The sequence below is a fragment of the Rhinichthys klamathensis genome, unplaced genomic scaffold, assembly GCF_029890125.1.
Source record: "Rhinichthys klamathensis goyatoka isolate OS25496 unplaced genomic scaffold, OSU_Roscu_1.1 h1tg000678l_1, whole genome shotgun sequence".
NCBI lineage: Eukaryota > Metazoa > Chordata > Actinopteri > Cypriniformes > Leuciscidae > Rhinichthys > Rhinichthys klamathensis.
In genome coordinates, this window is record NW_026607110.1 from 177,155 (window position 1) to 204,822 (window position 27,668).

The following is a 27,668-nucleotide window of genomic DNA, read 5'->3' on the forward strand; positions in this document are numbered from 1 at the left end:
CGCAATTGACACTTTTCACACGCTCTCACGCCACACGTACATTTTCTCACGCAGAGAAAAATCACGAAGCAAAATTATTATTATTATTATATCAACGAAAGTTTATGATACTTACACGTTTTGTCCATCAAGATAATTATCACAGATGAACACAACTTTTATGAATTTTTAAGCCTAAATGCAGTCGCCAGAAGTAAAAAGCTAACGGTAGGCTATAAACGAACTACATCATGGTCCCACAACTTCAAAGTCACCATCATAAGCTTCCGACAACTCTTTCAGTTTTTATCTAAAAACATTTTCCCAGAAAGTTTGAGTTAGAATAGTTTATAAGAGCACAATTATAAGCATAATGAGGCCGTAAAAGCAGACTGATCTGATGACGTTTAATGTCCCAGACAGTCTCTGTAGTCCTATTTAGCCACTTGTCAGTAACTGTCTTTTTCAAATCAAAAAAAGTGGAGTGGGGTAATAATACTGATGTATTTTATGTCATAGAATAAAACTTGAAAGTGTCTTGAGCTTGTTTCGACACAGACTTCATTTAAGCCAAACAAAAAAAAAACAAAAAAAAAACATTGACTTTGGGACGATGGAATCAAAAGTGCTAAAATACTAACTCGTTTCTGCATTTTGGCCCCAAAAAAGTGATGTCATACCTGCACCACTCTATTCCAACAGTTCTCAGAAAACACTTACTGCACCTTTAAATTTACCAAAACAACCAGACTACCAAACTAGCTACTACAACATAAATAAAAACCAATCTGGGTTAACTTGCTTATTAAAATGCTTTAAGTTAAAAATATTACTTTATATGGAACTATAGACCTAAGTAGGCCTATAGTTAATCAGGTTACTATAGTCAATTTTGCATGGGAAAGTCTCAATTCTGTGTCTTAAATGCCTCCCTTCTTTCATAAATAGAAGCAGCTGCGCAGAGCTAAAACAGATAAAGATGCCTGACCAACTGCTTTAGCCTAAAAGCAATGATCAGCAGGAAGCAGATGAAGGCTACCAGCTAAAATGAGAGATTTTGGTGTACAGCACCCAGAAGTGAACAGACTGACCCGGAAGCTGTGCTGTCTGGAGGCGCATAGAGAACATCCAGCCTCTTCACTGCTTTATTAAAGCCTCTCCTGCGAGAAAAAAAACACTCTGACCGATCGATATAAAAGGTTTGTGCACTCATATCGTCTTTTTCCTTTTGCCCACACTGAGCAATCGTGCACATTACTGCATTGTATGAGAGATAAGTGTTCGACGGGAGCGATTTATCGCCTTTGATCTACCACAGGTTGCACAAAGCGGAATATAACATTATAAATGGCATTATCTAAATGCATTGTACATGCATGTACTTGTGTTTTAAATGTGCATTCGCTATAGCGCTGTTATAAAGCGATCGGGACGGCAGATGTTGTAAAAAATGACAGCCGCGCGCAGCGTTTCGCCAATTGTAAGACATTTTTTGCACGGTATGATTGTCGGAAGTGTCAGTTTTTTTCAAGGGGGCCGGGCAATTCAAAGGTGCTATTCTTCGTAAACAAACACACACACACACACACACTTATAACCACAAACATCTCGTTGATCGAGCGGTTCCTCCCTGAAAAAATTGACCGACTTGAGTGTGAATTTTTAGGCTCTGCAGAATATGGCGTCCTTATGAAAATATAACAGGCTGCCATTTTTCTTTTTTTTCTTTTGTCTGAAATGTTTTTGGTGAAATTGTGCAGGAATTAGTCCGAGGCTCTTGGTGATCCGTAGATACCGAGATAACCACGTTGTGCTGCTGTATGGGGAATCAAATCACAAAAGTTTTGTGACGGTTGTTTTCCTCTTAAGAGGCGTCAGGATTTTTTTTCTACTTTAGATACTGATCTGTTGAATTCTGTCACTTGTTTAAATAGTTTTGATTATGCTTTCAAACCTAATTTCAAATCTAAAATTCAGATGTTTGCCAGGATGTTTACTCATAAGTGTTGAACTCGAGTCAGATTATGAGTCACATGGCAATTACAATTCTTGACACTTCACTTATTGAGCTGATGATGACTCAAATCATTTGTTACCAAATAAAAATAAAAACACTGTTAACCATCAAGGTCAGAAATGGGTCAAAAATAACTGATATTTTAAATAGTTGTCGAATGTGTAGCAAATGTTGTTTTGTTTTACTTTATAGATACTTGTTTAGATTGAGTGTTTATTTAAGTTACGATTCTTGAGGGTTATTGACATTGCCCTTTAAGATTTTTTTTATTTACCGTACTATTAACAATAGTTTCTAACAAAATATCTGTTACTACAGTTATTGTTACTTGGCTATTAATCCACCACAGTCCTTAAAAAAAACTGATTAATGACAAGAAAGCTTCCCACGTTAGAAAATCCCAAATCAATTTATTTTGGTTTTACAGTAGTAACAACTCAAGTAATTACAGTGTGAATTTATGTACAGGAAACTTTTTGGAAAAGCATTAAAGGAAGAGTTAACACCAAAATAGAGCTTATGTCATCATTTACTCACCCTCATTCCGTTCCAAACCACTATGACTGACTTTCTTCTGTGGAACACAAAAGGCAGAATGACAGCCTCAGTCACCATTCACTTTCATTATAAGGAAAAAAATACACTACAAAATACAGATTTGAATGACCTGACAATGAGGACAGAATTGTTATTTTCATCAATTTGTGAACAACTAAAACAAGCATATCACATACAGTTGAAATAAATTCAATAAATCATCTGACTGAAAACAATAAAAACCTTAAGTAAAGACCTGAGGTTTTAGGTTAATTTAAAAAACAAAAAAATTACTTTATATTATAGATATTGCACTGGTATGTATTATTTTTAATTAAATTACTAAAAAGCAAAACTAAAATAAACGTGATTTATTTACATCTCATTAGTAAGAAATTGACTTAATTCCTAACTAGACTCAATTTTGTCTTACGGACACTGAGATTTAGTTGAGAAATACATTTAAAAATAAGAAAGACATGCAAGATTTGAATGACCTGACAATGAGGACAGAATTGTTATTTTCATCAATTTGTGAACAACTGAAACAAGCATATCACATACAGTTGAAATAAATTCAATAATTCATCTGACTGAAAACAATAAAGACCTGAGGTTTTAGGTTTATTTTTTGTAAAAAAACAACAACTTTATATTATAGATATTGCACTGGTATGTATTGTTTTTTAATTAAATGACTAAAAAGCAAAACTAAAATAAACGTGATTTATTTACATCTCATTAGTAAGAATTAATTCCTAACTAGACTCAATTTGTCTTACGAACACTGAGATTTAGTTGAGGAATATGTTTCTAAAAGCTTTTAGGCTGATGTGTGATTTTAACCTGTGATTTGACCCTCACTCTGTTTTATTAGAAGGATGGCAGAGCCTCGATTCAATAATCCATATTTCTGGCCACCACCTCCATCTATGCCTGGCCAAGTGAGTATTGTGTTTTTTAGTACAGCGTGGTTACTTGGACTGTTAGTCATACTGTACCTTTCATTACAGAGCGAAACTGTGGCATTTGAATGTAAGAAAACATGACAATAGGCATTTTTGCAAATCTGTACAACTCAATGTGGTTTGCCAAAACATGCAACGAAACCTAGATAAAAGTTTCCCCCCATGTTTTGTTCGGATGGTTTAGTGTCTCATGTCACTTGATGTCCCCTGTCAGACTTAACTGATGACTTTTTACAGCTGGATAACCTGGTTCTTATCGACAAGATCAAAGAGCAACTGATGGCAGAAAAGATTAGACCTTCGCATTTGCCGCCCACCACTGTTCCCTCTCAGCAGACCCTGCTGGTGGCCTCTCCACCTACAGATGTTGGGCAACATTTAATGTCTCTCCCCAAGCTGCAGCAGGTAGCGAGTCTTCAGGCCCACAATTCCTCTCAGCCTGACATCGCCCTGCACGCCCGCCCAGCATCAAGCACCATTGCAGGTACCGATCGCCCTTCCGTGCATTATCATGACAAAGTTCACGTTCACACTTCATCATTATGTATTGTACATTTTAGTATTGTGGATGTAGATATCTTTTATGTGGTTCAACAATGTGATGCATTTTTAAATCTACTGCAGGAATTAAGATTTTGTCGGAACCTCTAGTAAATGACATGTTTTTTGTTTAGTTGTCTATTCAGAATCATGGGAGAATCGTGATCTCTATAAACAAGATTGTGAATCAATTTATCCAGAATCGTGCAGCTTTACTATGTATTAATTTAAAAATGCATCAAAATGCAATTCACATACTGTATGTCATTATTTTTTACACCTCTTCTATGATGTGAATGTTTTAGTTTCTAAATTAAAAGACATTTTTATTTTTATCAGGGCCTCATTAAAATTATTTGTATTTAAAAAAAAAGAAAGAAAGAAAATCTTAAGTTGTGTGATGTAAAAATATATAATATATAATTAGTATATATTACTACTACTATTATTATTAAAGGATAATAATTTAACTAAACTGCTTCACTAATATTTCATTAATATTTAATAAAGTCATGTGGTCCAACCAATATGCAGAACAAAACATCATAGTCATTTAGTGAAACTCACCAAAATCATAATGACATTTTTGAATGAATAATAAAAAATAAAAATAAAAAAAATGGTTACACCACACAATAATTTTTATACTCTATACATGATATATTTATACTTCAAATAAATGTAACTTGTCAAAACCATGTGAAACCACCATCAATACAAAGTGTACATTTCTAAGAATTTGGCCAATGGACACTCTTGTATGTCATTGACCCTGTAGTGACATCCGTGCTATTTTCTTACATAATTTCAGAGCTGAATATTGATGACAAGTCTGCGGTGAAGGCAAAAGGATTATGGGAAGACTGGCATATGCGACAAGCAGTGGACCAAGCCTCCAGAGCAAACCATCGCTCAGGTGGTAGACACACAAGTCATTAAGTTTCCATTTGCCATAGTCAAGTTATTAACCTTCTTTTTGATTTTCAAAACCAGGTCTCATGCTGTCCTCGCGCATTGAAAGCCACAACACCTCTGAGGCTATAACTCCCACCACCCCGACATCTAGCAGTCAGAACCGTTTAGGCGGAGCACCTTCCTTAAACACCATTTCCGGCCTGGCCAGCGGTCCTGGCATGGAGCACATGAAAAGTGGAGGTCTGATAGGGATGCTGGGACCACAGCCCAAAGCTCCACGGGGCCGCAAGAAGATTAAAGCAGAGAACAACACGGGCCCCTTGCTGGTGTTGCCCTACCCGCTCCTGGCCTCAGGCCCTGACCAGGCGGTTACCATCGCCAAAGAAGGAAAAACATACAGGTCACTGTCAATAATAAATCATACCATTTACGACCTGTATCACATCTCATATTACGCATAAACTTTCATTTCAGTAATTAGTTATTTCATTTTTGCATTTCAAACAGGTGTAAAGTGTGTCCACTCACTTTCTTCAACAAGTCAGAGATGCAGATTCATTCCAAGTCCCACACGGAGGCCAAACCTCACAAGTGCCCTCACTGTTCAAAGTCCTTCGCCAACGCCTCATACCTAGCACAGCACTTACGGATTCACTTAGGCATTAAGCCCTACCACTGCTCCTATTGTGAGAACTCTTTCCGCCAGCTATCACACCTCCAACAGCACACCAGGTCCGCAAAACTCACAGCCTGTAGTGCACGTGCAACTGAAAACTATTAAAAAAAAACAGTTTAGAGTGTTAATATATCTCTCTTTGCTTTTAAGGATTCATACTGGTGACAGACCATATAAATGTGCCCAACCTGGATGCGAAAAGGCATTCACACAACTCTCAAACCTACAGGTGAGGACAGCTTAAAGATAAGGGCTGGATTAAAAGTACATTGTAGAAAATGTAAAGAGTAAATAATGTTTTAATATATATATAAAAAACAAAGAATAATATATATTTTTAATATAATTAAAATGTTATATATATATATATATATATATATATATATATAATTAAAATGTTATATATATTTTTTTTTCTTCAATATATTAAAAATAATATATTTTTAATATATTTAATAATTTTATAAAGGTAAGGTAATTTATTTACTAAGCACAATTAAAAACAACGGGTAGTTGACCGATGTCCTGTACAATTTGTAGAAACATGCAAAGCGCGAATGTACAGAACATTTATACAGTGTAATACATATATCGAACAACTCTCACAAAACAAACAAGCTACTAACATATCAGCAGTTAGAGTTAGACAGAAAAGCCAGAGAAAAAAGATGAGTTTTTAAAAGAGACCACTGGAGGCAGTTCTAATATGCAAAGGCAGACTATTCCAGAGTTTCGGAGCCAACACCGAAAAAGAACAATCACCCCAAAATTTACGTCTAGACCTTGGGACAGTTAAGAGTTTCTGGTCAGAAGACCCTAAGTGATCTTGATGGGGAATATATCTGCAACAAATCTGAGAGATAGGGTGGTGCCATACCATTTAGAGATTTAAAGGGATATATATATTTTTTTTAAAAGTGACAGGAATTACTTTTTTTTATTACTATATATATATATATTTCAAATAAATGCTGTTCTTTTGAAATTTGCATTCATCAAAGAATACTGAACAAAAATGTATCATAGTTTCCACAAAAATATTAAGCAGTACAACGGTTATCAAGATTGATGTTAATAAGAAATGTATCTTGAGCAGCAAATCAGCATTAGAATGATTTCTGAAGACTGCTTTTATTAATAATTCATCAATATTTATATTATTGCACTATTAATAAATACATATTTATACAATATTGTATTAATTAATACATACAATATTTCACATTGCTGTTTTGACCAAACTCAAATAAATCAAAATAAAATCGTATAATATGTAATTGTCGATACTTTATATTACCGTCTTAATACGTGTTAAATGTTTTTCCTTATTTCTTTTCCTGTTCAGTCTCACCAGAGACAACATAACAAAGACAAGCCATACAAATGTCCAAACTGCTACCGAGCCTACACAGACTCCGCCTCCTTACAGATCCACCTCTCCGCACATGCCATCAAGAACGCTAAATCGTACTGTTGCAGCATGTGTGGCCGCGCATACACCTCAGTGAGTACCGATCCTCCTCAACGTATGGGAAAATATCGCTCTTGTCATATTATAAAACCATCTTCTGTTTTTCAGGAAACCTACCTTATGAAGCACATGTCCAAACACACCGTGGTGGAGCATCTCGTCAGCCACCATTCCCCACAGAGAACAGAATCTCCCAACATCCCCATACGCATTTCACTAATTTGAGCTTCTCCCCTCACGTTTCTCTTCCATGAAAAGGTATTTTGTTCGCCGCGATGGTCTTCCGTTGAGAAAAAAGAAGAATGTGATAAGAGACCTCGGAGGACATTTGAGTCTGATATTGTCTTTGCCCCTTTTAGCTCTTAGTGATATTAAGCCTATAGGCCACAGACTCAACAAATGCTGTCTGAACTGAATTGAATTGTTCAATTCAACTACAGACACCAGTCAAAAAGGATTTGATTGATTATTCCAAAAACAGAATGTCACAGTTGTGATCACTTTTACATTTTGTTTCAAAGGTGTGTAAGGGAGACTTCCAAAGATACTCTTTAAGCACTTTTTCAGCCTCGTGGTTTCGCTCAAAGTAAAATGAATCTTTTTAGAATGGGACCAGCTTCTCGCTTTGGGCAGCTATGAGAGTTCAAGCTTAGTTTTAGAAAGTCGGAGGGATTTTGTTGGTTTCCGTCTCCACTTCTACTCCTTATCGTTTGTTTTAACAGGATATCGTGTTGTTTTACTGTGGATGTGACACTTCTTCCACTTTAAGCTTGTATTATCCTTTTATAAGGGGTATTAGGTCATGGTTGAGAAATGAAAAGTGATGTTTGAGTTCTGTATGCCGTGAGGTGGCAGAGTTGAGGTCCATTTTTTTGTGGATTTTATGAGCATGGTTATTGCCCCAGTATTTTTACACTGGCAAAAGAGACCCAAATAAGGAATTGTAAAAAAAAAAAAAAACTATTCCCCCAGACGATTCGTTTACATAAAAGAGGGTCAATAAGATATGACGCTCTCTAAAATAATGGCTTGTGTTGTTTGCATCATAGATGTTTTACTAGTTTCACTTTTTCAGACAAGGCCTTTTTTTGTGTGCAATGCAAATGCCATCCTTTCCAATCACAGTATTTTGAAGAAAAAGTGTCCTTTTTTTGTCATTTTTGAATTAAATGGCATAATTGCATCATGACAATGTCCATTAAATGGGTTTTTCTTGTGATGTAACAGAAGAAGTGTCACATGGGATCAGTGGTGTTAACTGAATTACACATTTAGGGTGTAACGTGACCTCTAAACTCCGTTAAGTGTTCATTCCCTCTATTCTTCCCGAGACAAGCGATACAAAAGCACCTTGAGACGTTAACTTACACCGATGGATAGCTGAAAGTTTTCATTCGTTTTTTTAGATGATATAATCTAATTGCAGTGACCTATTTTGAAATGTTTTTATTGGTCAAATTGGACGTTTGTACACCAAAAACATCAGTAATGCTGTTTAAAGAAAATATAGAAGTCAAAAATCTCATTTTGAATGTAGTCATGTAACAAAAACGCACTGGTGGAAATGAACACAAGTTCATCCAAAAGAAATAACTGTAAATCCGGTATGTTTATCTATTTTTTTTGTTTGTTTGTTGCTTTGACAAGCAAAATCAGCAAACAAGCTGATAAAACACGTTTTTAACAGAGTGGGCAGCAGTCTAAAATGTTACTTACTGGGTTAAAGCACACTTGGTCTATTGAATTATTCAAGCCAAATTTGATCATATGTGATCATACTTGCCGTATGTGATGTATGCTATGTCAACAGGCCACAACACTGCAGCTCTACAACATTCATTTACTTTTGTGGTCATTCATACCAGTCATTTGTTAAGCTTATTGTGTTCAATTCATGTATGTTTAGTTTTTTGTTTTTTTTCTGTTTGCAAAGGACCAAGTTGTTGCTCTCAAATGCTCTAAATTCCCCCAAATATATATAATATTGATTTATATATACAGTATGTGTGATTTATTACACAGTAATGGCTTACTGGGTCAAACCGGATTTTTGTTCTTTAATATTTGGGAATGTGAACAATACCGCCATTTTAGATAACAGCAACTTGATGAGGATCTACTTCTTGGTGCTTTCTACAAAACCTCAGCTCATTGCCAGGAATCGGTTATTACATTACAGTATAGTCCTGGCTCTTTCAGCCTCAAATCCACTTTAAATCAGTAAGACGTGTACATTTACTATAAAATATACCCTGTATTATTCATTAATAGTGCAAATTGCAAGGTTTAGATACTGTACTTTGTTCATTTTTGTATCTGTTTAGTATATTTCAACTTATTAATATTTGTTTTTCTGTAAGTACTGATCATTGTTTTTATAGGTATCCTTGTCATTTTTACATGTACGCCTTAATTTTATCATCGTTGAAAGACCGGTTTCTTTCTCTTTCTTCCTCCATGTCGATGTTTTTCCGTTTTTTTCTTAAGCCTTTTTTCCGCATGGAACACCGTAATCGTTATTAATTAACTGTTAACATGTATTATGTAAGACATTGTTACACATGTTCTGAAATAATTCACGTTTTCCTTTGTCTTGCATTGTGGTTCCATATAATGATTTTGTTTAATATGCACCGACATGACTGATAGGTGAATTAAGAAAATATCAATGTCAAGAACACTTTGTATCTCTATCTTGTTTATTAAATTCAGACTGTTACACCTGAGCCTTTGTATTTTTTTTAAACACACATTGGAATCAAAAAATCAGTTGTGATCCTGTTTAGGATTTTAGATTGAACCTTGATTCCCTTTTGTCTTTAGATCTAAGCCCTTACTTTGATGGCAATAACATAAGATTTTCAGGGACTCTTGAGTGTAAAATACAGAGAAAGAGAAAACACCATGACACGGATTTCTGGATTTTGTCTTTTGAAGGATGGCATGACTCATTTAATGAAGTTATATAAAGGTAAAAGTATATAATATAAAAGAATTGGAAAATGTGGCAACACTTGTATACCAGTTTGTATTTACTGTCATTACACACCTATTTTGTGATAACATACCTACATAAACATTTATCACGCTCAGTGTTGGGTAAAGTTACTTTTAAAAGTAATGCACTACAATACTGAGCTCATCCCCAAAAAAGTAACTAATTGCATTACTACTTTACTTTTTCTCACCTGGGCTGGGCCTAACTAACCCAAAAATACAAAAGTTCTCTTTTTGGCAAATGTAAAGGCCTTTTCACAGCGAAAGTGAAATGAATAAGCCTCAGGCTGAAGGAAATGCAAATTCACTTGTAATGTGTTACCCCCCAACACTGATCATGTTGCCAATAATTTGTTCATGAACAACAGCTATTGGTGTGTTGCTTTGAGAACAATAAGTTCAGTAAAACACTGTTGTTTGCTGAGAGTAGTTTTGAATGTTTTCTGAGTATGAAGTAATAATTTTATCTCAGATTGACATAACCAATCGAACGGGCATCATGAAAATAAGTTTATTAAGAAAATACATGCTTTGTCAGTGTGTACCATGTACACTGATGTCTTTCGCAATTCAATGACAGGAGCCCTATATGAATATTTTGTGAAAGTTGCATCCTAATATATAGCAGCAGGACACAATGTGTGATGCTCTCATAATGTCCAGGCACAACTGCAGGATCTTGATCCTTTTGCCACAGCTCAAAGTGATACAATTTCTCATCTGTCAGATGATTTTGCTTCCAGATCACAGGTCATTTCAGTCTCTGAGGACTATATACAAAACACAAAGGGAGTGCAAAATAAAAGAATATTTAAAAACTCCAATTCCATTAGTAAACAACAATACCGTAAGGTTCCTAATGCTACCAGGTCTGTTTTCTTGTCAGTAGCCAAATCCTTTTGTCAGAGGGACATAACACCAGCAGACCAGCAGAAGTTAACTCACAACCGCACTGCTTATATTAGTACTTAAAGCATATACTCTACACATAAGGTCGAAATAAATATTTTGCCATTTCATGGCTGTAGTTTTTGCCCTCTAACTGAAAAAAAAAATTGTGGACATGTAAAAGTAACAACACATAGATGATCAACTATCAATATAGATAAAGTCTTTACACTATGAACTGAACACAGATACACTACCATTCAAAATATTGGGGTAAGTATGATTTTTTTTATGTTTCTGAAAAAAAGTCTCTTTTATCTCTCTCTAAGGCTGCTTTTATTTGATCTAAAAACAGTAATATGGTGAACTACTGTATAGAAAATAATTGTTTTTTATTGTAAATATATTTTTAAATGCAATTTATTCCTGCGATGGCAAGCTGAATTTTCAGCATCATTACTCCAGTCTTCAGTGTCACATGATCCTTCAGAAATCATTCTAATATGCTGATTTGGTGGAAACATTAAGCAGCACAACTTTCAACACTGATAATACGTTTTTTTTTGTATTTTTTTGTATGTGAAAACCGTGACATGTTTTCATCAGGGTTCTTTGATTAATAGAAACCATTTATTTGAAATGGAAATATTTTGTAACAATGTAAAAGTCTACTTTCTTTTTTGATAAATGTAATGCATCCTTGCTGAATAAAAGTATCCATGTCTTTCAAATAATAGTGATAAAAAGGATCTTACTGACCCTAACACTTTAAAATGGTAGTGTATAAGCTTTCAGCTATAAAGGAGTGTAGTACTCAGCTCAATGTAACATTTTACCAGGTTTTCACCTAAAATCAGCACAGAATATGAAAAAAGGTCTGCTGACACATGCAAACACTTGATTTCAACTTGATCTCAAATACTTACTGCTTATCCAAAGGCAATAGTGTATTTCAGTTGTAAAGACCCGCAGATGGTAACATAATAGTTAATAGTGCTTTAAGTGCTTTTCCACAGTTGTACCATTATAGGGTAAATGTATAAAAAAATACATATGGCACCTTACAGATGTGACAAGGCTATTGACAATAGTATCCAATGAAGTATCATGTTTGTGAATGATATAAAATCTCATGCATTCTAATCTGACTCTATGTGAGCCACAAAGGCAATGCAACTGAATTCAACGCAGGTGAAATGAGCCAGAGCAATAATACATCTTTAAACATGACACAGTCATGGTGCCACAGAAACTATTTCTTGAGCAAGTTGTCTATGTTTTACCCATCTAAACAACGTTTTACCCTTCTACAGTCGCTTATTTTTAAACCTTGACTGATCCAGTGACTTTTCAGATTGGCAAACTCTGTAATGGCATTTCACAGTCTTTGTAACTCCCTCAGGCCTCATCGCTTGTGGCACTGAGACTCTCCTCCTGCTCTAACCTGCTGTTGGGAGCCACAGGTGAGGTCAGGTTCAGGTAGCCTATCTCAGTGGACTGTGAAACGGGCACAGACGAGGAGATCTCTAGGCTCTTCACTCCAGACTCACCCACTTTGACTTTGCGAATGGCATCCAATATTCCCCATGAGTCACAGAGCCCAGGCTGTGGACTAGAGCAAGATGTTGCAATGTAAGACGTCACCATTTGGTCACTGACACAGTAAAATAATCCCATACTGATCTGCAGCCTCAGCGGAAAAATAAATCTAAATGGCAGATGAGACAAGATACATACTACCTTTATAAGATTGTTTTTTTTATAAAAGAAGTCTCTTAAGCTCACCAAGGCTGCATTTATTTGATCAGAAATACAGTAAAACAGTAATATTGTGAAATAGTATTACAATTTAAACAATTTAAAAAAAAATTCTATGTTAATATATTTAAAATGTAATTTATTCCTGTGATGGCAAAGCTGAATTTTCAGCATCATTACTCTAGTCTTTATTGTCACATGATCCTTCAGAAATCATTCTAATATGCTGATTTGGTCGAAACATTTCTTATTATTAATGTTGAAAAAAAGTTGTGCTGCTTAATATTTCTGTGGAAACAGTGATGACATTTTTTATCAGGATTCTTTGATGAATATAAAGTGCAAAAAACGATATATATATTTTTTTTTTAAAAGTATTTATTTGAAAAATATTTTATTTTAACAATGTAAAAGTCTACTGTCACACTTTTTACTGACTATTTAATGCATCTCTCCGGAATAAAATTATTTATTTATTTATTTATTTTAAAAAAAGAAATTAACCGCATACATAAAAATGGAAGTGTATATTGGATACTAACCTTTAAATTAGTTACAGAAAAATATTGATAAAAATAGATTTAGAGGTATTGAAATAGATTATATTACACCGTATTTTGTGTCCCATGTATTTTTTTATTTGACTATATATGAGAACAGAAATATTGAGTAGGTTGGAAGACTAAAAAAGTTCTGAATTATACCTTGGCGTTGATGTCCGCAACAGGCTATCATGATGAGCTCCAGAAGGAAACATTTTCTTGACCTCCTAAGACAAAAACACAAAATAAAAGCATCAGTGCAATCCAAATTTGAAATGCTTATTTAATTTATAATAAAAAGAACAATTGCTAAATAAATGTGTACCTCAACTGTACACATCGACTGAAGGTTTCTCAATGCACGATCTAAAATTCCTATCTGATTGGCCAATGTTAGAGTTTTTTCTTGCAGCTCTTTATTCTCCATCTCCAGAAATTTAACTCTAAGAGAAGACAGGGCAAAGAGACAGTTAGTACGTTTCTGTGCTTTCCTGTCAGATGTAGATGTACAGGGTAATGAGACATAGATGTACAGGGTAATGAGATGTTTACCTCTGCTGGATGGTAGTGGCAGTTCTCAGTCCATTGTTTCCCATCTCCTCAGCTTCACTTATTCGCTGCAGAAGTTCTCGTCTCTCCAGGAGGAGCTGGTCGTTTTCTTCTGTCATAGTCCTAATCCAGTCCTTCTCCTGCTCATAGTGGAACACACTCAAGGTGAAGTACATGTTAAGTATATAGTGTTGAAGGTCGGGTCTGAAAACACTCACTTTCTCTGAGAGACTTGTCGCAAGAGCCAGATCATTTTCCAGCTGCTGGATCCTGTGCTCATGTTGGGCGACTGTCTTCATGAAGATCTGTTTAGCTCTGCGCAACTTGGTTTTGTGCTGAGACTGTTTCTCGTTGTGTCTCCTGCAGGACACGAGTTTCATGATTTCATATTAACACATTCCATGTAATATATGTTATAATATTGGCTCAAAATATCAAACCTGTTTGATATCCTCCGACTGGATGGAATCAAAGTCTGAAGCATAAGAAAACCTGTCCATCCTACACTACACGATTTTCACAAGTTTACATTAACATAATAACCAGATATAATGCATATTTGGCGTGCTGTCCGAGAAGGGGGCTCCAAGCTCGGAATTTGGCCCGAACACAGATTACTCCCCCCGTATCCCTGGCTGGGATGGAGGAGGGATGCTGGAAAACTGTCATGGGACAGAGGTAAGTTGGCTATATAGGCCTCCTCTCGTGCTGATTGGGTAAATTATCTGAACGTGCTTCCTCCTGAACTTTGTTAATGATATATCTATGAATTCTGTGAACTCCAACTGCCTAAAATCTTTTGGCAACTAGCATAGACTCATCCAGACTGCAAACCAGGGCAAAAATTGAGCAAAAGTCTTGTATTCCAGCCTTAAGAGTATAATGTCTACCCAGTGAATAATGATACCTAATGTGAGTGTCAAGCTGCTGAACAACCAGCTTCAGTTCCTCCTGCAGTCTCTCAGACTCATGTTGGGAAGACAGAAGCTGTTCTTCCAGCCTGTGGCAGCTCTTCTGACCGCCTCTCTGCTGCAGGACACATTGGTATTTCATGGTCAGCAGCTCCACTTGTGTATCATTTCAGCAATTAGTGTGATAGTTTCAACTCACAAACCTCTTCTCTAGCTGTGTTAAGTTCGCTCTCCAGCACTTGCAGCCGCGTCTCCAGCTCCTGCGTGCGGTGTGACATCTCCAAGTTGTTGCGTGTCATAGTCGCCTCCTTCGCCCGCAATGAGCGCACCTGCTGCTGGAGTTCCTCGTCTTTCTGCTCAAGTAATTTCCTTTCAGAAAACACAGAAAGTCATTATAAAGTCCACTATACAGTAAGTAACATGCAACAATTGCTGCAATGGTCACACTTTATATTAAGTGACTTACCATGCACTTACATAAAAAAAATTATTAGGTACAATATACTTATTGTTAGGGCTGGGCGATATGGGCAAACAAAATTATCATGATCATTTTTTTCATATCAGTCGATATTGATAATTATTATGATAAATGTCAAATATTTATTTCTTTAGTTTAAAGGCAGATTTTTGCTCCTAAGTGAAAGTTGTAGAAACCATTAAGACCGTTAATTGTGGTTTTAAGCTACTCTTTATTGTCAGAACATGACAAACATTTGGCAGTAGCTTGAAAAAATAGTAGCATCTGTAAAAACTGTAACACCCTTATTTTTATATGCTAAAATTAAAATATTTTGACTGTTTGAGTTTTATTAAAATGAACCATTGGTCTTCCATAGTAGAATACATTTAGATCATGATAACCATAGTAAAAACCACACATATAGCATCTCACTACCATGGTAAAATTGTTTCTATGGTATTTGTATTAAAAACTGTAACCTAAATACATTTAGCATTTAGCAAATGCAAATTCCATAGCTTAATCACAAAAAATACAGTAAGTATATTCCATTAATACCTTTAATACATGTCTACATTAACAATATAGTAAAATTCCATATAAATATCCCACATTTCTGCCACAATACCATGGTGCAGTTAGTGTTACTACAGTAAATCCATGGTAAATGATGGGGATTTGCCTTCTGACTATCGTTGCACACAGTGTTTCTCCTGTTTGTCAGTGCTGTTTCATCTGGCTTTAAACAGGTTAAAGGGGTTCTATTACGCTTTTTCACTTTTTCAACTACAGTCAGTGTTTAATGTTGCTGTTTGAGCAGGCTACGAATGCACACTTCAGAAGATTTGCCAAAGGTTGCGAGGTTCGTGGAGTTACATTTTTTCTATACATTCAAAAACATGTTTAAATGATAATGATGCATAATTTCTGAATGGCAACGGTATAAAAGAATGTTACAGCGTTTGCATTTCTATTACTAATACTAGAAAGGCCAACGCTATAATACTTTATAATTATACAATATATTATATTTGCTTTTTTACTTTCTTCTGCATCTGCGCTCAGGCATTGCAATCTGAAAAATAAAAGTGATATATTTATCGGTCGACCACTAATATTGGCTTGTGGTGCAGTGACCCGTCTGACCTCTGTAGTTGATCCTCTTGCAGTCGGGCTCTGAGAGCAGACAGGTTATCGGACATGTCTCTGGTGTCTCTTTCTAGTTTGCTGGTCTCTCCTGCTCTGGCCTCTTCCAGGCGTATCTGGTGCAGAGCGTTCTTCAGTTGCTGCTGCAGATCTACGACCTGCAGAGATGTTGAAGACATTCTTCATAACTGTTATACTACTGAACAAGAGAATTTCAGCCTGCTCTGAACACACACCTTCTTGTCAGCAGCAATCACACGTGCCCTCTCTGAATTGAGCTCCTCCATCAAGCTTCTGTTAGTCTGTCGGTTCTGAGCGCTTCTGGCCATGTCCAGCTCCAGATCTCTGGCTCTCTGCTGGAGTCTCTCCAGCTCTGCCACCTGTCCTGCTGCGCTGCCCTCCTGCTGGGCTACTTTGGCCTGGGCCTGCTTCAGCTCCGCACACAGCTAAAGAACAGAGCAGAAACATAAGGTTTCTGAGCATTAACAATAGTCCTGTGTAAATCTAACTAGGGATAGCCCATGTTCAATATAATTTAAAAACTAAAAATTATGCCTACTTTCTAAAAAAATTTCAATAACATTCTAAAGTATGAGGAAATGGATCAAAAGTGACAGTAAAGATGTTTATAATAATACATATAGATTTTCTATTTCAAATAAATGCTGTTATTTTGAACTTTCTATTCCTCAAAGAATGCTTAAAAATGTATTATGGTTTCCACAAAAATATTAAGCAGCACAACTGTTTTCAATATTGATAATAAGAAATGTTTCTTGAGCAGCAAATCAGCATAAGAATGAGGAAGACTGGAGTTAAAATTCAATTTAAAAGTTATTTTAAGCATAACACTGTGTCCTAACAAGACGCGATGTGATAAGATTCCACGACAAATCATTTGTCTGTCCACACTAGACGTGACGCGTCGCGACTGCGACTGATAGAAACCGTTTCTAAAATAGAATCGTTGCGTGTCGCCGTTGCGGCTGGTTAGGACAAAAACTCTGATTAACATGGAAAAGATACCTTTTATCGTGCGTCGAGAGTAGTTAGGACACGGTGTAAGAGACTTCTTTCAAAAACATTTTTTTTTTAATTTACTGACCCCCAAAAAGTACACTTATGCCACACTTGATGCATTTTATGCATTATGTAAATAAATATCAAAGTAAATGTCATCTACTATATTTATTTAAAACAAATGTCACTTGGTTCATATGTTGTTATCTATTCTAATGCAATAACATTCATTTCAAATGTAACTTAAGAGACTTTTTTTTTTTCTTTTTTTTTTTTTTTTTTACCTTGATCTTTTCCTGATCTAGGAGTGCATTGTGTCTCTTAAGGTCTAGATTTTTCTCTCTCTCATAGCGTAGCTCTCGCTCAGCAGAGGTGAAGAGATGCTGAGTTCTCTGCAGGTCCTGTCTCAGCTGTTTGTTCTCCTCTCCCTTCTGTTTTAGGAGTGAGTCCTGAGCCTGTGCACAACCACATAATGGCCACATAGCAAACAGGGAAATATACATTTAAAAAAATACAATTAAGCAGATTATACAAATTTTTTGTGCATAAATGAAATTAAAAATGAATGTGAATATGTTTGTGTGGGTGTGTAAAGATTGGAGAGCAGGGCTGACCTTAGCCCGGGCCTGAGCTTCACTGATCTGGGCCTGCAGGGCCAGCTGGTGTTGGCCAGCCAGCTGTCTCTCCTCCTCCAGGGTGGAGTGTAGCTTACTCATCTCTGACTTCACACAGGCCAGCTAGAGAAGCAGCACATAAAACCAAGCAGTTTACACATTACAACTTCAGCTAAGAGTTCAAAAACTCCATGTACACTGCCATACAAAAGTTTGGGGTATACTTCTAGTTTGCATGATTCTATTCAGGATGAATGTATTAAATTGTTTAAAAGTGACATTCTCAATGAGATTCATGCATTAAATTGATCGAAAGTGACAATTTATTTACACTTATAATGTTTCAAAACACTTCTATTTCAAATAAATGCTACTCTATTGAACTTTCTATTCATTAAAAAATCCTGAAAAAATCTATCATGGTTTCCACAAAAATATTAAGCAGCACAACTGTTTTCCACACTGAGAATGAATAAAAATATTTATTTTGCAATATATCATCATATTAGAATGATGTCAGCGCCGAAACAATCGCGGCACTGCAGCACCGCCTCGGTGTGCAGTGCGAATGCTCTAATCTGTTAATATGGGCCCTGAAAAAAATATGCGCTGCTTACGCATCCAGTGTGAAACAGGCCTTACCTGACAAACCCCCTCATCCTGTGCAGAAGGCTTGTGGTTGGCCATCTGCTCCTGTGATGCTCTGGGTGTCTGCTCTCTGGTATACTGGAGCTGCTGTCTCACATGCAGGACCTCCAGACTGAGTCTCTCTTTCTCCCCGTCAGTCTGAAGCCTCTCGTGGGCTTTCTCGCTGAGCTCTCTCTGTAGCTGCATCACCTGCCCACGCTTCTCCATCAGCTCATCCCTATACAGGCAAAGTGCCTCTTACCACATGCTTTCTACTGAGTCCAGGAGCTAATTATTTATCCTTTTAATGTCATACAGAGTTGATCTGTTGTATCTGTGTCAGACTGCCTTACCTTAGAGTGTTGTGCTCCTTCTCTAGTCGAGTCAGTTCTGTTCTCAGTTTGTCCACCATGGACTTAAGCTCTACCACCTGTCCCCTGCTGTCTCTCAGGTCCTCTTCAGCCCGGCTGTTCTCTGTCTGAAGTGTCAGGTTGTCCTGGAGCCGCGTCTGAGCACGCTCCAACTGGGCCACCTGCAGAGTACAAACATAGCCTCAGTGAGTATTTGCAAGCTACAGGAAGAACATCACAGCATCCCAACAATAAATGGAATGCTTTCTTTGTGATTTAAACGTATGAATGACCTTCAATTTATTACCTTTTCTTCCAAAATTCCCTTTTCTCCTTTAATCTGCGTGAGGTTCTTGTTGAGTGTCTTCCCTTGTCGACATTCTACCTCTAGACTCTGGACCTCCACACGTAATCTCTTCAGCTCCTCATGGTCTTTTTGCATGACCTGTCCACATGTTGCATTTATGTGTAGTTCATGGTTTCAGATAACATTATTATCATTATTCTAAACAAATGCATAGTGCAATATGAAAAATGGACTTTTCAGGACTCTAAACTGTGCATTTTATAACGAGTCATGTGTGACAATGATATTACCTCTTTCTCCTTTTTGAGCGCAGCCTTGGCTACAGATAGATCCACCTCCAACTGCTTCCTCCAACCTTTTTCTTCAGCAAGACGACCCTCGAGGAACTTCAGTCTTTCTTGAATGCTCTCACTAAGCTTTGGATTAAAAGATGAAAGATATTCCACCACAGAATCAGAGGGTGCAAGTGATTTTTATGAGGTTGCTATTCTCCTTGGTGTAAACAGGCCTTCGACCTTTTACCTCAGAGTCAGTTCCTCGAACCAGATCTTCATCTTTCTTCTCAAGTTTCTTGATATCCCTCTTACTCAGTTCTTCCTCAATACTTTTAATCTAGAACCAAACTCAGAGTCATTCTCAAAATTCAGGTGATTATTTATCAAATTCAGCCCCATAACATCACGACTAAAAACGTACCTTTCTCTGTAACCCCTCTATCTCACACTCATGATGCTCTCGCTCGTCTTTCGCTGCGTTCTGCGCTTCCCCCAACAGTGCCTCCAGCTCCTCGTTCCGCTCCACCAACTCCTCGTGTTCCCGCTGCTGCTTCTGCAACCTCCTCTCCAGCTCTCGCAGGCGGCTGTCCTTATCTTCAGACTCTCTCCGACACCTGCCAAAATACAACTGCCATATCAGCATCTTTAAAGTGTGGAAGCAATGACATGTACAACTTTAAGTTAGATAAAGGAGGGCAAAGCTTCACCTTTTGTGGAGTGTCTCATCGTCTGGAGCCACCGATGAATCCGCATTAACATTATTCCCAACACCCTGACAAAAAAGCATCTGTAAGCTCTGAGAGGAAACTACAAATATTAAATAACTTGTGTCATGCAATACATGCAAACTAGCGCCTTCAAGAGAGGATTGTAGTAGAATGTATATCTACCTGTGCAGAGTATATTTTATTGTGCTCTAATGTCTCGCTGATCCCTTGAACCGAGTGCAGCTTTGATTGTTCAACCTGTGGCACAACCGACATAGCAAAATATAACATTTCTGTGTTTGCATATTGCAAATATCTAACATGTCATGGCACCAAGATAAAAAATTTAAAATAATTATTCTTGCCAGTTTAAGAAGAGTCCTCCTCTCTGTGTCCAATGAGCGAACTCTATCCCTCAGCGCACAAATCTCCCCATCCAGTCGTTCATTGCGTTCCTTGGCCTTATGCAGCTCCACCATATCTGTCAAACATAGAGTTTACAACCAGAAGACATCATTTGTAATGTTTCCATGATTTGTTATATCTTACTTTTCAGTACTTTGGTCGACGCCGTAGTTCTTTGAAGTGACTATAATTAAGCTAGCAAATGTTTATGATGCGAAATGTTGCTGCAGACAAAATCTCACCACACTGTTTAAGCTTGTCCACTTCCTGTTTTAACAGTTCCACTTCTTCCCCAGTTTTCTGCAGGTCAGGTACTGAAACGAAAATTTTGTTTACATTATGCATTAAGACAAAACAGTTATCTAAAACTAGATATTTTTTCTAAAGACCACATGAGTGATGCTTGGTCATGGAAAAGTCACCACCACCATTACCAGGTAGTTCAGGGTGATTTTGTTTGTTTTATCATTCGACAGGGGAAAATAGTCAGTTTAGTTGCATATAACAAATAAGCAAGGATGCACAAAAAATTATCAGTTGATATTAAAGTGATCATCAGTTAATCAGTCAATCAGAATCAGTTTGGATATTTAATTTTCCGTACTCAATTCCTCTGTTTTTCTTGGGGGTTTTTTACATTTAAATTACATTTACCATCATCTGACTAGTGCCGTTAATTGAATTAAAATATAATAATTAGAAGAAAAACTAAAAGTTAAATGAAAATGAGGCATTTTCCAAAGGCAACTCACTAAAATTACTAAAACTGAAATGAATATAAATTAAATCTAAATAATAATAAAAAAATATTAGCTATAATAAAATTACTAAAATTAATTAAAGAAAATTAAAAAAGAAAAACTGAAAATTTTTAAATAAAACTGAATTCAAAATGTTTTTATATTAATAGTATATAATTAATACTAAAATAACACTGCATCTAATGCTCAGTCTTTCAAAACACTGAAAATTTAACAACACCATTAAATGTAATCTTTAGAAAATCTCAAAATAATTTCCATTTTGCCTACTGTCCAACCCTACTGTCCAACCCTGCTTAAATTCACTTGTAGCATTAAAAATGATTGATTTTATTTTTCATTTATGCATGTACATTTATTTTAATATTACCATAATTTGAAAATAATTATCAGCTTATTGATATCAAATCTGAATTGTTATTCACATACCAGACAAGTTTTGGACCTTACGAGCGATATCTAGTTCATCTGTCAGGTGGCGAATCTCTTCATGTGCCATAGCAAGACGACTCGATGCCTCTTCCAGATCCCTCTCCAGCTTCTGCCGCTCTGTGCGTTCTTTGCCGAGTTCTTCACTGTGGGCCTACAGGGGACAGAGCTTCATAAACATAAACCTGGCTGCACTGGGTGGACAAGCAATAAGCATGTCGGCCTCCATGCGTTTTTAACATGCATGAGCCACAGAACACAGGTGAAGCTCAATGTGGATCATGTTCCAGTGTGAACAGAGTTTAATATGTGCCTTCTCTCCCTTATAACCATCAGAGACCACAGTAACGTTGGGACAAACAGCCTTCGGTTAGTAACCACCCTGAAAGAAAGCGCTCCATAGTGCTGTTAGGGTCTAGAGTGAAAATAAGAAGTGTTAATATTATCATGCTAGGCTCAGCATGTTGTTATTCTCTGCTTCGAGTTCAACCAAGGCATGCATTATTTCATGGAGCTGCCTTAATCTGCTTTAAGTGGATCATCCTCTCAAGGACAATACGGAAGGTTCCACCTCTCCTGATTTAACCTTCATGTGATGCCTTTTTTATGAGTCCAATCAAGTTATGAAAGGTACGGGAACGTACAGGAAGGTTCTGTGCTCTTAGTGTCGCCTTGCGCACACCAAAGAACTTCCTCCAAGGACTTTGAACTGATGATTCCTGTCCATTTAGGGAGGGACAAAGAATCAGGAGAAATTATGATGCACAACATACAGAGAGATGGACAATGAAACACTTAAATATAAATGAGACACTGTTGATATGGGACATTCTTTGAGTCCATGACTTCAGCACACTGCTTATGAAATTGCTGCCTGCTTATGGGACACTCTGAGATCGTCTCACCTCATTCATATTTTCCTTTTGCTGTCTAAGTTCCTCTTCCAATGCGTGACGGATATGATCCAGCTCCTCCTGATTTCCATAAAAGAGGAGATATTAAAATGACCATAAAACTAATAAGCCACAAATGAGGTGTTACTATCAAGAGAAGACTCCACATTTTTTAACACACACAGTTTATTGCCATTATTACCGCATAAATATTTACATTTTATGCATTCTTTCATCCAAAGTTCATTCAAGTTATACATTTTATGTTGATATGTGCTCTTCAAGTCTTTTCGGTATCCTAAATACACACAATTAAATAATATTTAAATATGAAATGCAATTAAATATAGCCTTTGCATAATGCTCTACCTGTTGACCTACACTTTTAAGAACACTATTACAGAAGTTAGGCTTTATTTCTCATTGTACCTGTAGATGCACCTCTCTGAGGTTGCCGGTGAGGGTCTGGGTGTCCAGCTTTCTTTCAGCAGCCTCTAGTCTCTCCAGCAGAGTGACTCTCTCCACCAGCAGATAGGCCACTTGCTCACTCGCACTGCTCTGGCTGATGTCCGCTAGACCCTCCTGCTCCAGCATCTCCACCACCTCCTTACACTGGGAGTCTGACAAACACGACGTACGTAAGGACCACTGACTGGACTATAAGTGGCTTCAAGTTGAGCACTGAGCAGAACGCAAGAGCTATGTTGCGAATGGAATACTAGCATACTATAGTGCTATATGCACTAAATATAGCAAGAAACACATTATTTTGCATTTGAAATCAAATTCTATGTAAATAAAAGAGAAAAAGTGTTGTTACCGTTTATTAAAAATTAAAACTTAATCATTTTTGTAACTAAAATAAAATATAATAAACTATAAATATTAGATTTTAAAAAAATTCTAAACTTTAATGAAAATTAAAAATGTTGCTCTGGCATTTAAATAAATAAAATAAGTGTAACTTGAAAATGCTAAAATTACTAAAACTAACTCTGAAATAAGAATAAATTAAAGCTAAATGGAAATATTATACTAATAAAATGACAAAAGCACATAAAATGACTAAACTAAAATGAAAATATAATAATATAATAGCTAATATTAAAATAAAATGATAAAATGTGTATTAATATAAAATAGTATCATTATCAAAATATTAATAAATACTATAATAATATATAAATTATTCTAAGAGTACATTTACACAACAACATACTAAAAACGGAAACGTTTTTTGCGTAAAGACGACAACGTTGTCAAAAGATCCCTGTTCACACGGATTCGCGAAAACGACTAAAAATGCTGTTTTATGCCAGTAGGTGGCGATGTCACTTTGTAGCATAACTTTGGGATACAGGATTCTACACAGTATGCTCTATTATATACTGCACATTTGATAAATGTAGAGACTACAAAAAAACTATTCTAAGGATACAGTAAAGTATAATGCAGAAATGAGTATGAGTGGTAGTATGGACAAAACTTCGAGGCACATTGTTTACTACGAACACAATCTTAAGTATGATCAAATGATTTAATCAATATAAAACCCTCACCCTGTTGGTGTTTCATTAGAGCAAGTTCAGCACGGAGCTGTTCGTTGTCACGTTCGTACTCCGCTGTAAGAGACTCCCGCTCCTCCAGCATGTTTCGAATATGCTCCACGTAATTTTCCACCTTGAAAAAAACCCATCAAACAACCAGTCGACACAGCAAAGGCATTAGCTACAGAAGGAGCTTGTTTTGGTCAGGAAACAGTGTCGTCATGTTACAATGTTGATGAGGGAGACCATGATTAGCTATTCTTTGGGGTGGAGGCCCGGCCTGCCATCTGCTGGCTCACCTCTCTCATCTCGCTGGCCTGCTGTGTGCGCAAACTCTGCAGGTCTTCAGTGGCGGCAGTCAGGCTGCCCTCACTGCTCTGGAGCAAATGCCACAGGTGCCGCTCACGCTCGTCTGTTGAAGCCTCAGGGGACACACCGTCCCTGTGCAAGCGCAGGCTGATCTCGTCCAGCTCCTTTTCCTTTCCCATTGTTTTGAGGAAACAAAACAATGAGCCCTCTTTTTTTTTTTCATTGAACAGTGTAAATGAGGCCTGGGTTACCCGACACCGTCTTAAAACACTCTGTCACCCTGTCAAGAGTGTGTCTAATTATTTTGGTGTGAAGGCTGTCTCAGGAGGTGCCTAATATCTCTCTATACTGTAACTGTTTCATTAGCAGTTTTTAAATGGGGGGCCAGGGCCCACTGGGGGGCATCTAAACTTCTAAAGGGGCTGCAAAATGTTTTTAAATGCGTCAAAATAAATTCAATTTAATTCATGTTTTTATCTGTGTATAGATCAGGGATTCTCACCCAGGGGGCCGGAAAGAGGATGCAAGATGGCTTAAAATTATTTAAAATAAGACAAAGCAAGCTTTTAAATAAGCTAAAAATCAAGATGACAACTGACATCATATTTTTATTTTATTTCTCAAAAACTGTCTTTTTTTTTTAAAGGTACCCTTGGTGCATATATGAGGACATTTTGAATGTGAGATTTCTAAACATGGAAAAGTTACGAAAACTATTAATATCATGAAGCCATGGAAATTTCCATGATGAACATCTATGTTTATATTAAGCTCTGAAATATGTTGAAATTGTTATAATGTAGGATTTGCAGAGAAATTGCCATAAAGTAAAATATATATATATTTTAAAAACTTTATCCCACAATCATAGTCATTTAAATTCAATATTGAACCTGAAGAAAACCCAGTTCTTTGAATCTACTGAAATTACAGAATTTAATCATTTTAATATTAAATATAATTTCCTTATAATTACTTTAGATCGACTGTGTAATTTCTGTGAATAAAAAAAACTTTGAAAACAAGCAGCTTTGTCATTACAGTGGAAGTACCAGACATATCAATACAAAAAGGTTAAGAACCACTGAACTTTTATTGCATCAGGAAAACGTGATGATGCACAAAATATCTTGAGATTATTGGTATCTGATGATAATAGTTTAAGGGAATCAACTTTTTGCAACAATTTAAGCAAACGTACACGAGGAGATATTGTATGTGTGATGAATACCTGCCAAATACAGTCCTACTGTCAATGGCCACTTTAAGCATATTACATGGTTTCAATTTACTAACCTTTCCTACTTGTATCATATTTATAAGTACAGAAACGACGACACCATACCTCTCTTTTTTCCATGGCCGGATAGAGCTGAACTGGAGTCCGTGCATCACTTGCAAATTAGCCAAGAGTGTTTATGAGAACAAAGTTTAGATTGTGGTTTCCAGCATTTGCGTCCGCCCATGGCAGTCTCTGACCTAATCATCACTTCATTATAAAAATAAAGAAAAGCATAAAACAGAACTCAACATGTTACTGTAGTTTGCATGCCTGTAAATGAACACAATACAGCTTTAAGCAACAACTTTTATATAACTTAAGTTACAACTGTAACAAATTACTAAACATGATCTTCTGCCTAATCCAAAATCCACTATCATCAGTCATCTAATCTTTCTCTCTCGTATTCACGATATATCTGCAGTCACGGGCGTATTTGACAGGAATAACGTTTCTTTGGGTTTTTACTGCAATATAAAAAGTTTTCTAACCCTAGCAGAGTCCCAGTCCGCTAACTTTGGCTAGCGGGCTAGTTCGCAGGTAACGTTATTACGCACGAGCCTCTTTTCATATCCTCCAGGCGGCTATTAAAAATAAAACAAATTAAGATTGTCGCTATACTTCAACATCGATTTGACACTGTCAATGAAGCCTGTCTGTTTGCAAATATTGATGCAACAGTAGAGTGTCGTATCTCATGAGGCCTACCAAGTGTTTTGTTGCAGCTGCTCTCAATAGCTTGGACCGAGTGCCTAGGCAACGGGTTAAACCATTATGGACAGAGAGGGGAGAGAAGGCTGCGTTGAGACGTCGTTACACATTATCCCAGCAGGTGGCGGTGTTTGCTCTATAAATCAATAAGCAACCAAAAAGTAAGTTTAGAATAGAGCAGTGAATGACTGAACTATTCAATTAATATTTTATTTTTAAAGTAATTCATTCATTACGTATATGAAACCTTAATATCGTGAAAATGCAATGTAAAATAACAGTTTTCAATTTGAATATATTTTGAAATGTTATTTATTCCTGTCATGGTAAAGCTGAATTTTTTGGCATCACTCCAGTTTTCAGTCACATGATCCTTCAGAAATCATTCTCATATGCTGATTTGATGCTCAATTATTATTGATTATCGTTGGTACTAAGTTATTATGGTTATTATATCAATGTTAAAACAGTTTTTGCTAATATTTTGTGTAAACCATGATAGTTTTTCCAGGATTCTCTAAATTAATAGAAAGTTCAAAAGAGTAGCATGTATTATCTTAAGTAACCACAAACTTTTGAATGGTCGTGTATTAAAGTTTCCACAAAAATATTACAAGCTGCAAATATTGTAGTAAAGATTGATTGATTGATTGATTGATTGATTGATTGATTGATTGATTGATTGATTGATTGACTGACTGATTGTTTGTTTGTTTGTGTGTGTGTGTGTGTGTGTGTACTGTTCCTACTTAAATGTATTTTGAAAAGTTTTGTGAGATGGCTGGTTTAGAGGTAGGGTTAGTGTAATAGGGGCATAGAAATATACAGTTTGTACAGTATAAAAACCATTACGTCTATGGAATGTCCCCATTTAGATAATGTAAACATGAGTGTGCTTGTTTGTGGTCCTAAACGCTATGTTGCGGGGACAAAATGTCTATGTAAAGTCCCCACATGAAAACCCAACCCGTGTGTGTGTGTGTGTGTGTGTGTGTGATTTTATTATTGTAAAATCAGTCATATTTGAAATTCCGATTTCTTTAATGCAGTACCACAGTAAATAAAAATAAGTGA

At 36.4% G+C, this 27,668-nt stretch overlaps 2 protein-coding genes across 6 annotated transcripts; one reads left to right on the top strand and one right to left on the bottom strand.

Moving 5' to 3' along the window:
* The first annotated feature begins 1,065 nt into the window (after nucleotides 1-1,065).
* znf362b (zinc finger protein 362b) lies at nucleotides 1,066-7,931 on the top strand. Its single transcript, XM_056241809.1, has 9 exons — nucleotides 1,066-1,178; nucleotides 3,411-3,477; nucleotides 3,739-3,985; nucleotides 4,853-4,957; nucleotides 5,035-5,356; nucleotides 5,464-5,688; nucleotides 5,783-5,861; nucleotides 6,978-7,136; nucleotides 7,212-7,931. Exons 2-9 carry the CDS (start codon nucleotides 3,415-3,417, stop codon nucleotides 7,326-7,328), a joined length of 1,317 nt encoding a protein of 438 aa, XP_056097784.1. The 5' UTR covers nucleotides 1,066-1,178; nucleotides 3,411-3,414; the 3' UTR covers nucleotides 7,329-7,931.
* Nucleotides 7,932-12,225: 4,294 nt separating this feature from the next.
* ccdc30 (coiled-coil domain containing 30) lies at nucleotides 12,226-26,647 on the bottom strand. Of its 5 annotated transcripts, none has more exons than XM_056241814.1 (30): nucleotides 26,592-26,647; nucleotides 26,375-26,467; nucleotides 25,947-25,995; nucleotides 24,592-24,771; nucleotides 24,305-24,425; nucleotides 23,175-23,365; nucleotides 22,758-22,826; nucleotides 22,497-22,571; nucleotides 21,853-22,006; nucleotides 20,905-20,976; nucleotides 20,623-20,738; nucleotides 20,441-20,515; nucleotides 20,258-20,322; nucleotides 19,972-20,164; nucleotides 19,798-19,887; nucleotides 19,566-19,691; nucleotides 19,276-19,413; nucleotides 18,972-19,150; nucleotides 18,634-18,856; nucleotides 17,992-18,114; nucleotides 17,662-17,832; nucleotides 16,594-16,803; nucleotides 16,358-16,515; nucleotides 14,952-15,117; nucleotides 14,745-14,866; nucleotides 14,056-14,197; nucleotides 13,841-13,977; nucleotides 13,614-13,731; nucleotides 13,451-13,515; nucleotides 12,226-12,600 (listed from the first exon to the last, which is right to left on the bottom strand). In XM_056241814.1, the coding sequence occupies exons 3-30, from the start codon at nucleotides 25,959-25,961 to the stop codon at nucleotides 12,387-12,389; spliced, it is 3,708 nt and encodes a 1,235-aa protein (XP_056097789.1). In that variant the 5' UTR covers nucleotides 25,962-25,995; nucleotides 26,375-26,467; nucleotides 26,592-26,647; the 3' UTR covers nucleotides 12,226-12,386. The 5 variants fall into 5 exon arrangements, with proteins under 5 accessions (XP_056097789.1, XP_056097786.1, XP_056097788.1 ...); XM_056241811.1 differs by having other exon boundaries at nucleotides 25,947-26,090; XM_056241813.1 differs by having other exon boundaries at nucleotides 26,375-26,626.
* Between the last annotated feature and the right edge of the window lie 1,021 nt (nucleotides 26,648-27,668).

Bases quoted from the DNA above. Each gene is read 5' to 3' on its own strand.
- ccdc30 (XM_056241814.1), bottom strand. The intron at 24,426-24,591 runs GTGAGCCAGCAG...GTTTTTTTCAAG, and splicing joins AGGCCAGCGAGATGAGAGAG to GTGGAAAATTACGTGGAGCA. The intron at 20,323-20,440 runs GTAGATATACAT...CTTTTTTGTCAG, and splicing joins ATAAAATATACTCTGCACAG to GGTGTTGGGAATAATGTTAA.
- znf362b (XM_056241809.1), top strand. From the start codon at position 3,415: ATGGCAGAGCCTCGATTCAATAATCCATATTTCTGGCCACCACCTCCA. The intron at 3,478-3,738 runs GTGAGTATTGTG...GACTTTTTACAG, and splicing joins CTCCATCTATGCCTGGCCAA to CTGGATAACCTGGTTCTTAT. The intron at 5,689-5,782 runs GTCCGCAAAACT...TTTGCTTTTAAG, and splicing joins CACCTCCAACAGCACACCAG to GATTCATACTGGTGACAGAC.